The 12,764-nt window shown below is 37.5% G+C and overlaps 1 protein-coding gene across 2 annotated transcripts in view; it reads right to left on the bottom strand.

The window, feature by feature from the left end:
- Nucleotides 1-12,764, bottom strand: part of FNIP1 (folliculin interacting protein 1) — a 120,046-nt gene that overhangs the window by 12,710 nt on the left and 94,572 nt on the right. For both annotated transcript variants that reach the window (XM_043912177.1, XM_043912178.1), the window contains 4 exons: nt 9,645-9,791; nt 8,600-8,769; nt 4,398-5,808; nt 2,837-3,005 (listed from right to left, as the gene is read on the bottom strand). In XM_043912177.1, the coding sequence (XP_043768112.1) occupies nt 2,837-3,005; nt 4,398-5,808; nt 8,600-8,769; nt 9,645-9,791 (1,897 nt within the window). The remainder of the gene's footprint in view (nt 1-2,836; nt 3,006-4,397; nt 5,809-8,599; nt 8,770-9,644; nt 9,792-12,764) is intronic.

Below are 12,764 nucleotides of genomic sequence, written 5' to 3'. Positions count from 1 at the left end.
GTCAATGAAGCAGATGATTTTCTGAATTTTCTTGCTTTTTCTATTATCCAATGGATGGTAGCAATTTGATCTCTGGTTCCTCTGCCTTTTCTAAATCCAGTTTGAACATCTGGAAGTTCTCAGTTCACATATTGTTGAAGCCTAGCCTGGAGAATTTTGAGCATTACTTTGCTAGCATGTGAGATGAGTGCAATTGTGTGGTAATTTAAACATTCTTTGTCACTGCCTTTCTTTGGGATGGGCTTCCCTAGTTGCTCAACTGGTAAAGAATCCGCTGCAATGCAGGAGACCTGGGTTTGATCCCTGGATTGGGAAGAAGAGAAAGGCTACCCACTCCAGTATTCTGGCTGGGGGAATTCCAAGGACTATACAGTCAGTGGGGTCGCAAAGAGTCGAACATGACTGAGTGACTTGCACTTTCTCTTCTTGGGGACTGGAATGAAAACTAACCTTTTCCAGTTTTGTGGCCACTGCAGAGTTTTACAAATTTGCTGGTACATTGAGTGCAGCACTTTAACAGCATCATCTTTTAGGATTTCATACAGCTCAGCTGAAATTCCATCACCTCCACTAGCTTTGTTCATGGTGATGCTTCCTAAGGACCACCTGACTTCACACTCCAGGATGCCTGGCTCTAGGTGAGTGATCACACCATCGTGGTTAGCTGAGTGATTAAGATCTTTTTTGCATAGTTCTTGCCACCTCTTCTTAATATCTTCTGCATCTGTTAGGTCCATACCATTTCTGTCCTTTATTGTGCCCATCTCCGCATGAAATGTTCCCTTGCTATCAATTTTTTGAAGAGATCTCTCATCTTGCCCATTTTATTGTTTTCCTCTATTTGCATTGATCACTTACTTAGGAAGGCTTTCTTATCTCTCCTTGCTATTCTTTGGAAACTCTGCATTCAGATGGATATATCTTTCCTCCTCTCCTTTGCCTTTTGCTTCTCTTCTTTCCTCAGCTATTTGTAAGGCCTCCTCAGACAGCCACTTTACCTTTTTGCATTTCTTCTTCATGGGAATGGTTTTGATCACTGACTCCTATACAGTGTTACACAGTTCCTTAGGTGCTCTGTCTATCAGATCTAACCCCCTGAATCTATCTGTCATTTCCACTATGTAACAGTATAAATTCATTTTAGGAGTTGTTAAAGAAACAAGGGGGCAGTACCAGTGATTTATTCTGAAGCTGCTTCTTTTCACTCAATGGATTATCATAAGCAATATCCTAATCTGATAAAATTTCAAGTTAGTCAATTTCAGTCCTTTCCTTAACCATCAACTTCTGGGAAAAAAACAGCCTATACCCAATAGGAACATATTCTTAACTGAGAATACATTTCCTATTTTGTGACCGGGAAGTATTTGAGGCTGGATACAAATACTTTCCTCAAAACTAGTCAGTTTTCTTCATTTATCTTTTTTTTTTAAGAGAGAGAACCCCAATATTTTAAACGGAACAGGTTTTAGGGACATTACAAACTGCTGTTCAAACTAGCATTGTCTTTGGAGAAGAAACTACCAAACATGAAACAAGAACATGAAAATAGTTCTAAATTTAAAAATTGCTCAATATCTTCATCTCTGGGAATCTAGCCGAAAGAAATAACCTTAAATTCATAAAATGCAGCAACAGTATCAATATTACTTATAACAATAAAAGAAAGAAAAGTTGTTTTTTAAATTTGAGCAATAAGAGACTAAAGAACACAGAAATAAACCCATGTATATATGTTCAATTAATTTGACTAAGGACCCAAGAATAGTTTCTTCAATAAATGGTGCTTAAGAAACTGAACAGCCATACTGCAAAAGAATGAAACCGGACCACTATCTTATACCACACACAAAGTCAACTAAATGAGTTTTATATACCATGACCAAATGGGATTTTTCTCCCCCCTAGGAATACAAAGATTGGATTAACATCTAAAAATCAATCAGTGTAATCTATCACATTAACAGAAAAACCCACATGATCATTTCAATAGATTCACAAAAAGTATTTGACAAAACCCCACACTAGGTCATGATTTAAGGGGGTAGGGCACAGAAAACTCAAAACAATAGGAATAGAACTTCATCCAGCTGATAAAAGAGCATGGTGTAAGAATCCAACAGCTAACATTATTATGCTTAACAATTAAACACTTGATGTCTTTTCCCTAAGAAAAAGAACAAGACAGAGATGTCTACTATCAGCACGTCAGTGCAACGCTGCACTAAACGCTCTCGGCTATACTATCAGGCGAGGGAGAAGAGAGGCACCCAGACTGGAAAGGAAGCCGGCAACATGAAGCTATATGTAGAAAATCTCAAAGAAGTCACGCAAAGAACTATGAAAACTAATAAAAGAGCTCAGCAAAGCATCAGGATACAAGAGCAATATATAGAAAAATCAACTGTAATACTATATGCCAGAAATGAAAATTAATTTCATTCACATTTATGCATCTGCAATATTTTGATGTTATAAATAACTTGGTGATGAACACCTAAGAATACACATAGTATTTTCTGATTTCCAATTTGACAGATTCCTTTCACTTATTTTCATGATGACAGGTACAAAACATACAGGTAACTACATATAAAGTGATGGATTTAGAGGAAAATTGTGTTACACACTGTGTGTGCATCTGTGTGTGTTCAGTCGTGTTCAGCTCTTTGCGACCACCAGGCTCCTCTGTCCATGGAATTTTCCAGGCAAGAATACTGGAGTGGGTTGCCATTTCCTTCTCCAATTATACACTGAAGTGTGACCAAAACAAGGCAACTCTGGGTTCTACTGGTTAACAGTTTGTCTGAAATTAAGAGCAGTGAAGGTCACTCACCTGCACCGCATGAGACAAATCTGACACCAGACACTGACGGAGCCTCTCATCATTCCCAATTCCTTGAAGAACAAAGTCAGGGACGTAAGAAGAGCAATAGCCACCTAGCAAGGATCTCCCAAAGTTGGCGATGTTGGGCTGAACAGCACTCACTTCAATTAACTTCGACCTGGGAGAAAAGTTCCAAAAGAAGGCATATCTATTCAGTAATAAATATATTTTAAAAACATACAAAAAAAATTTGGACTCTACTAATCCACATTTCCAGTACCATCATTCTCTATAAAATATACTAAAACTAAAATCATCCTAAAATAAAAAATGGCCTAAAAGCAAACCAAAAAAACACACTGGCTTAAGGGCTCAATGAGAACACAAAACACTCCTTCGTATCCAAAAAGAGTTTGATGGACAACTATAATGAGATGAGCATGAATCTGTCACAACAGACTTTAGGAAGGCTAGCCCTTGTGTATATGTAACACACCCTTAATACAATCAAATTACAGAAACCATCACCTAAAACAAAGTATAAATAATTCACTAAACCCAAAGCTTGGTATGTAACATTTCTCAGGTATGACTCTCTTCCCTCTGTTCTTGACTGAGAGTTTATGTTCCATGCTTTCCTCTTATTTCCAAACTAATTTCTAACAGCTATCTCCTACCTTCTCTCAGTGATCACCTCTCTGGAGTTGCCAGGCTCAGCACAGGTTCTGAGGAGCATAATTCTATCCTAAACGGCTTGAAAACTCCTAGACAGTAAGGAATCTCCCATACACCAACATAACTTTTCTCTAATGTCTTCACAAAGCTTTTCCACAGTACCTATGAGTCTCAGCCTTTAATCCTTCTTGTAAAAGCACATCATAATCAAAGAAAATTTGTCCAGAACAATGATCTCTTCTTTTATATTAGCTACTACCAACTTTCAGAGACCAGTTAAACAAAAGAACGGTACACATGTAAATTCATGGCTGATGCATGTCAATGTATGGCAAAAACCACTACAATATTGTAAAGTAATTAGCCTCCAACTAATAAAAATAAATGGAAAAAAATCTACATGCATTTGAAGACTGCAATAAATTGTCACTTGTTGAATATAAGGAGGACCAAATAATAATTATAAAATCTCCTAAGATTAGTTAACAGCAGCTCATATAAAAATGGTCATCATTCTAATGTTACAAATGTCTCTCCCTGCTGTATGAACCTTCCACTCTTATCTTTCATCCACAAAGGGAAAGAGGCAGAGGAGAGCCTGCCTGATACAGTCTGAACCACCTTTCAGAAGTGGGCCAGTATCTTTACTGTCTTCCCCAGACTCAAGCAAAGGTCACATCAGTATACAAGAAGAATACGTCCTTGAGATTTACTGTGCAAGACTGGCCACAGTTAACAATACTGTGTTGTGCATTTATAATTTTTGTTAAGAGAGTAGCTCTCATGTTTGTGTTTTTTATTGCAATAAAAGAATTATGATACTCTGTGGGGGGAAAAAAAAAAGAATGGTACATATTTTTATCAGTTCTATGAAAGGTTAAAACTGCATACTCACCCAGGAAAAGGTATCTCATCTTCTTCTGCCCAATCCTCCTGCTCTCCTCCATAATAACTGTTTCCTTGTCTGGCCACATCTTGACCTGTATCTTCACTTTCACTGTCCCCAAGGGCACTATCTGAACTTTCATTTCTTGGAATGTCCCATTCAGCTCCCACAGCAATTTTTTTCTCTGAACTCTCTTTATCCCCATGGGGGACAAGAATGGAGAGTGTATCTCTTTGGTCTTGTTGAGGAAAACAGGTTTTACATGAATCTTGGTGAACTGTTCCTACACATTTGCAAAATTCATTGTTTGGTTTGCTATTATTTGTACACAATCTTTTTGAAAACTCTAACATACAGCAGTGTTGTTTACTGTCTGTACTTGTTTTAAGTGGAATATCATCAATAGTCCTGGTTTCAATTGAATCATCATTAAAATATTCATCAAATAAACTCATGCTTTCTAGGTCTGAATGATTCCAGCAAGGAAGTTCACAGGGTTCTCCAGATACTGTGTTCGGTATATCAGACTCTTCAGATTTAGTTGTTTGTTTACTTTCTTGATGCTGATCAACAGCCCCTCTTTCCTCTTGTGGTGATTTGGTGTGATGCCTGGTAATCTGATCCACTACTGCCTGACTCCTGAGTTCAGTATCTGAGTCAGGTGACATAGAATCCCCAATCAAGAAAGTAACCTTTGTCTGGGTTGCCTCACAAGAAAATGCAGCTGTCACAAGCTTATCTGGAGGTTTTTTTTCCACAACCATTCCTGCAGATCTCAACACTTTACCTGTATGACTACCTGAATCTAGCAACTCCTCATTCTGCCATGTTTCCTCTGCTGGGTCTAGGCCTGACTTTGACAATGCACATCTGTCTACTGGAGCAGATCCTGTGCAAACAACTGTTTCTAACTTAGTATCAAGGCAAGTTCTTGACTTATCTCTGTACTGTTTAACACCAGGAGCATTTTCTTCTTGGCAGTCGGGAGAAATCATTTGGCACTCATTTGAAATTCCAAGCAGCTCCTTAGAGCTGTTCTGAATATCTTCTCTCTCTTGTCGTGAAACATTCTCTGTATGTTGCCCAAGGAGTGGACGACTGCAATATTTACAGTTACAATTAGGAGTCCTTGTCTCTTCTGACTCCTTAAAGAGCAAACTGCTTTTGTTTCTATGCATTGTGATCAGCACATACTCAGATTCTTCGATTTCCCCTTTCTCCAAAGTGGTAGTAATTACTGTGCCTGGCATAACAATGGCTTCATCTTCTCCATTTTCTAAAAGATGGGTTTCTTGAAGTTCAGAGCATCTTATGAAATAAGTAAGAAAATAAAGCAGCCTCTGGACCATGTCTTGTCGTTTGCCAACTACCACAGTCCTTGCTAACCGTACAGGAGAGCCAATAGCGCCATATAAGTCTCCTGAAATAGAAAAATCAGTTAATGGGCATATCCTCTATTTATACAGCTAAGCAGCCTATTTTCAATTAACAGAAACCTACTCTCATTGTATGAGGGGTAGGTCAGGTTTTACTTTTGGCTCCTTCAGAGGTGAGTGATTGTTCAGGAGTAGGATGAGATGAATGATCTTAACCAAAGAGAGAGGTGAATGGAGGAGCTTTCTAGCTTCCTCCTGAAGCAGCTGCTGTGGTGCTGAAACCACAAGCAAACAGTCAGTTGTGAAAGTCACATTTACCAAGAACATGCTCCATGCTAGTCCCCTCGCAGAGTACAACATCTGGGTGGACAAGTACTGACTAAAGTACTCATGTGCCAAAGCACATTTGCTGGGGACCAAGGACAGGAAGGCAGTAGAAATGAAAATGAGCAGAGCTGAAATAGTCACATCACATGATTAACTTTCCTTGATTCAAATTATATTCCTGAACCTCAACTGTTGCTGTCCTACTCAGGACCTCACATTAACTTCCGTGTTTTGAAAAGTCCATTTTCCTTTCCATTCCATTCCCCAGAGAGCTGGATACTCACAATAGACCCAAAAGGGCAATATGTTCAGCTTTATGATTCATTTTCACCTCTGTATTCATACTATACATGAACAGCTATTACATTTAAAAAGGGGGGAGTGGAATTTAATTCAACTTTTGAAAAACCTCTATTTTTACTTTACAAGAATTCCATAAACATAAACAGGTCTCAAATAATATGCTATAGACTGTATTAACATGATACATTTTCTCCTCTAGCTAAGACACTGGCTCTAGCACCACGATGCCACTGTTCAAACTACTCCCAAGGTTTTCACTAACAAGCAAATAAATTCAAACTGCTTTGGCATGGCGAGTCTTTCATGACTGGTTCCACTTTACTTTTCCAGGTTTATCTTCTGATAATTACCTTTTCTCATCTTTATTCATCCAAAGTCCAAGTTAAAGTGGATTACTTAAACCAGACCCCTGAATACGCTCAGCACATTTAGCACCGAGACCCCTTCACTCATGTTATGTACTTCCACGTCCCTCTGAATCTCTGTCAGCCCAAAGTTTTCCACCCAAGCATCTTCCCTTGGACAAAAATAAGCTTCTGTAATTGAACTCCCACTAGACTTTTAATTTCTTATAGCTCCTATCTGAATTACCCTCATTGTCTATATACATTTTACCTACAGTATAAGACTGTCATTTCTTGAAGACACTCATCTTTATATCCTCCAATGCTCTTTGTACCAAGCCTTAGATATATTGTGCATTCAATAAACGACTGTGAAACTGAAAACAGATTTGAAATGTTCAAAATAAAAAAAAACTACTGAACTACTTGATTTGGAAAAAGGTATATTAAATATTCATACAATGAAATACTACTTAGCATTTAAAAAGAATGAACTAGTAATACATGTAATATAGGTGAATCTCAAAATAATTATGTTGAATGAAAGAATTCAGAGCAAAGAAAAACACTTAGTGTATGATTCCACTTATATAAAATTCTAGAAAATGCAAACTAATCTACAGTGATAGAAAGCAGACGAATGGTTGCCTGAGTATAAGGGACAGTGAACAGGCAGAGTAGGGAGGAAGCGATTACAAGGGCCATGAGGAAAACTTGTAATGATGAGTATGTTCACCATTATGATTTTGGTGATGGTTTCATACATATTTTGACATATATATCAAAACTTACAAAACTGTATACTTTATACATGTGTTTGTTGTATGCCAATCATTCCTTAATTTTGTAGAAAAAAGGAAAGGGAGGGAGGGAGGGAAGAAATAGAGTGGGAGTGAGGGAGGGAGGGAAGTTGATTGGTTATATGAATTAATAAGCCACATGACAATCTGCCTGGCAAGCTCACTCACCCTAACAACTAAGAGGATTTAAAGTTTCTACCAGGTCACCAAAATGTTCTCACTATGTTCTTCCACCATCACCAAATAGCAACAGAGTAACAGCAGGAATAACACCAACTACATATATTTACCGACCACTGTCCTAAATACTATACTCATGTTATCTCATTAACTTTTCACATTATAAAGTATGTACTATTTATTTTATATATTTTTGGCCACTCCATGCATCTTGTGGGATCTCAGTTCCCCAACTAGGGACTGAACCCAGACCGAGGCAGTGAAAGCACAGAATGCTAACCACTAAACCATTCCCTGTACTATTTATTATCCCTACTTTATAAACAGGGAAACTGTGATTCAAACATGGTATGCCTGGCTCCCCAGCCTATGCTTAAATTTAAGCTCCAGGCTATACTGCCTTCCTAATGACTGTCAACTCATCAATTAAACCCTCTCTCCTGTTACCCATTTATTTAGTGGGGTGCACAGCACTAAGGGAAACATTTTCAAAATTTACTCAACAAAAGAAACAAACATGGTACAATGGAAAACTCGATGACTGCTTCTCAGCTAACCAGATTTATTCTAGAAATCACAGGTAACTCTGTTCCTTCATTCTTTCTAGGCAAGGTAACTGAATACAAAAAATCCAGAAGCCCCCAAAGTTAGTAGTAAATTCTGCTCCTTTTGTTGCAGTTGCAGGTCTGTATCCATAAGGAACGATACTAAAGATGGGGATGAGACAATTTAGCAGTCATGAAACAAGGAAGAAGTGCTTTAGAAAGGAAAGGGAAAAGAGAGCACTTAATTTTTCTCTATTTACTTTTGCTATGAAATAGTGACTCCAGACAGTTACACAGACGTCTAACACATCACGTAAAGGCTTTCAGAATACACACCCAGTTGTGCCCAGAGTGGATTGTATGGATGAGTCTTCGCCAACATGTCTACACTCTGAGAGGAATGTTTTTCTAAAAATATTTTTATAGGTGGTTGTCCATTTGGCATGACTGTTGGAACCCAGGCAAGATGATTGGTCAGAACTGCAGTAATGAGTGCTGGCAAGAATCTGAAAACAAAATGCATCCTATCAGATTCTAATATGCTTTCAGAAAACCTCAAGCAAAAAGCAGTGACAGAATAAAACAGAGAGGGTATATGGCCAATCATCATAAAAAAGGAAGGAATAGAGGAAAGGGCAGGTATATCACCAAGATGAAAACAAAAGTTAATAAATTTTTTTGTTGTACTAGTTAAAAAAGAAAAATCCTCAAAATAAAGATAGCATTCAAAAGGAGCTATTTTGACTCATAATTAAAAAACAAAAATGCCATTTTATTTGAAAAACTATGGATTCTTTTCAGTGTTTATGAATCAACCAGTAGGTCTATACATTTCCCAATTACTGAAAAGGAAAAGGAAACAAAGTATTAAGAAAACTTTGTTTAGAGAATATAAACATTTAAATTACTCATCTAGAGTCTAAGAATTTGATAAATGATTAGAAGAAAGCAATATGATAAAGTACCAAACTAAAAACATTATTATTGGAATTCTGGCACTTATCTATATATTTGTTATTTTCTATAGAATGAAACTGCATATGTAGATATAATTATGAAAAATGAGAAGCCTCACACAGTTCCGTAAAATGTCAGGAGTTTTAATTTAATACACAAAGACATTTTCACTGTTTCTCATTCATAAGCTTCTTTGGCCTTCTTCCGTATCTTTTAATTATATTAATTACCTTATATAATTCTGTCTTGCTCATTAATAATATGAAAATTTCCAAAGGCAATGATTAACTCTTTCATTTTTGTAACTGAACTTGATCACAATCTAGATATCTAATTATTATAAATAACAGCTAAGACAGTTAAGATAGCTTGGATGGATGGATAGATGGAAGAAAGGGAAGATGGGAGGGAGCGAGGGCCATACTGATTTTTTGAAGCATTTTCCATTAGAAAAGTGAACTCCTTCATGAATCGATGGCAAAGCTGGTTCTTTTCTGGAGTCCCCGACATCATTGTAAGCCAGACAGGCTCTCCAATTCGTGGCATTGTATAAAGATTACAAATTGTTGTTCTAAAAAAGAGGAAAACACATTATAAAACTCAGTTCCCAGAATTACATACTCTTAATGTTGCTGGCTCCCACATAGGTTATTAAAAGCTTTGGAAAAGAGGTAATGAATGAATCAAGTCTTTCCTTCTTTGTCCTCAGCATAGTACCAATGGAAAGGGGGAACAGGAACTCAAAATGTTTTGGTCCTGGTGTTAGAAAGTGTTCTAGTTTCATTCTTTTGCAAGTGGTTGACCAGTTTTCCCAGCACCACTTGTTAAAGAGGTTGTCTTTTTTCCATTGTATATCCTTGCCTCCTTTGTCAAAGATAAGGTTAGGGTTAGATTCTAAATGTAAGACCAGAAACTATAAAACTCCTAGAGGAGAACATAGGCAAAACACTCTCTGACATAAATCACAGCAAGATCCTCTATGACCCACCTCCCAGAATATTGGAAATAAAAGCAAAACTAAACAAATGGGGTCTAATGAAACTTAAAAGCTTTTGCACTACAAAGGAAACTATAAGTAAGGTGAAAAGACAGCCGTCAGATTGGGAGAAAATAATAGCAAATGAAGAAACAGACAAAGGATTAATCTCAAAAATATACAAGCAACTCCTGCAGCTCAATTCCAGAAAAATAAATGACCCAATCAAAAAATGGGCCAGAGAACTAAACAGACATTTCTCCAAAGAAGACATACAGATGGCTAACAAACACATGAAAAGGTGCTCAACATCACTCATTATTAGAGAAATGCAAATCAAAACCACAATGAGGTACCATTACACACCAGTCAGGATGGCTGCTATCCAAAAGTCTACAAGCAATAAATGCTGGAGAGGGTGTGGAGAAAAGGGAACCCTCTTACACTGTTGGTGGGAATGCAAACTAGTACAGCCGCTATGGAAAACAGTGTGGAGATTCCTTAAAAAACTGGAAATAGAACTGCCATATGACCCAGCAATACCACTTCTGGGCATATACACGGAGGAAACCAGATCTGAAAGAGACACGTGCACCCCAATGTTCATCGCAGCACTGTTTATAATAGCCAGGACATGGAAGCAACCTAGATGCCCATCAGCAGATGAATGGATAAGGAAGCTGTGGTACATATACACCATGGAATATTACTCAGCCGTCAAAAAGAATTCATTTGAACCAGTTCTAATGAGATGGATGAAACTGGAGCCCCTTATACAGAGTGAAGTAAGCCAGAAAGATAAAGAACATTACAGCATACTAACACATATATATGGAATTTAGAAAGATGGTAACGATAACCCTATATGCAAAACAGAAAAAGAGACACAGAAATACAGAACAGACTTTTGAACTCTGTGGGAGAAGGTGAGGGTGGGATGTTTCAAAAGAACAGCATGTATACTATCTATGGTGAAACAGATCACCAGCCCAGGTGGGATGCATGAGACAAGTGCTCGGGCCTGGTACACTGGGAAGACCCAGAGGAATCGAGTGGAGAGGGAGGTGGGAGGGGGGATCGGGATGGGGAATAAGTGTAAATCTATGGCTGATTCATATCAATGTATGACAAAACCCACTGAAATGTTGTGAAGTAATTAGCCTCCAACTAATAAAAAAATTAAAAAAAAAAAAAAATGTTTTGGTCCTGGAACTGGCTCTGTCTGCAAAGATTGTGTGCCTTTGGATAAATTATTGCCCCTACCTTAAGCATCAGTTACCCTTACCTGTAAAATGAAAGGAAAGGACTAGATAATTTCTAGACCCTTTCCAGTTCTACATTTCTAAGGTATAAGCTATACTTACATATATATTGCAAATAATCAAAAACATAGAAAATTATTTTAAATGGAGTAACAGCTTACCGATAATACCCACTCAGAACAATAGTTATCAGCATCATTTTGTTGCCTGTGCTGAGACTCCTCAGTAAAATTCTGAGGGAGGATGAGGATACTATGAATAAATGTATATATTATGACTGCCTCTCAATTTTCTGAAGTTTTCTCTTGAATCCACACAAAAGAGGATTACTACACAATTAAGATAGTGCTTTACTGGCTGTCTCTTGCATTTACTTAGATAATAGCTAGCCTTGTGACCTGCACTCTTTACTAAAGGCTTTAAAGAATACCTTTAAGATGGCAATTCTTTTTTTTTTTTTACATTAATATCTGTTAGGTAAAGTACTATATAGTCACCAGGATAAGCAACTCCCACAAAGTTGGGGCTTAAGAAACTAGTCAATCTCATAGAAACCACAGAATGGTATCTGACTTTCTACTTTCTCAAATGGTCCTCTCTAACAGAACTTTCAGCACTAATGGGTATGTTATATTATCTGTGCTATCCAACATGGTAGCCACTAGCCAGTCATATGTGATTACAGAATAACTAAAATGTGGTCAATGTAACTGTAGAATTGAATTTTAAATTTTATTTTGTTGTAATTAAATTAATTTACATAGCCACAGGTGGCTAATGGTTATTAATATATTAGTAAGGCTCTACAAGGTTCTCTGAGATTTCCACAAAGCTCCAATACCTACCTCAATATAATTTAAAATAACTAGGATTCTGGTGGCTTCCTTGGTGGCTCAGAGGTTGAAGTGTCTACATGCAATGCGGGAGACCTGGGTATGATCCCTGGGTCGGGAAGATCCCCTGGAGAAGGAAATGGCAACCTACTCCAGTATTCTTGCCTACAGAATCTCATGGACAGAGGAGCCTGGTAGGCTACAGTCCATGGGGTCGCAAAGAGTCGGACATGACTTCACTTTCACTTTCAAAATTCACAAAAGAAAAAGAATTCTGTTCCTTGTTCAAGTTTTACTGAATCTCAACCTAATATGAATAGGATATCTTACCATAAAGTGACAAATAGAGGTCACATTAATGAATTCTTGGTAGGGTACAAAATAACTACTGAGAACTTAAAAATATATGAATGGAAAAAACTACAGGCATCTTATAGAGAAAACTATGAGGAGAATATAAATGAGGGACATGT

The sequence above is a fragment of the Cervus elaphus genome, chromosome 9, assembly GCF_910594005.1.
Source record: "Cervus elaphus chromosome 9, mCerEla1.1, whole genome shotgun sequence".
NCBI lineage: Eukaryota > Metazoa > Chordata > Mammalia > Artiodactyla > Cervidae > Cervus > Cervus elaphus.
Note: the sequence above shows the minus strand (reverse complement) of the source record. Positions and strands in the feature narration are given on the sequence as shown.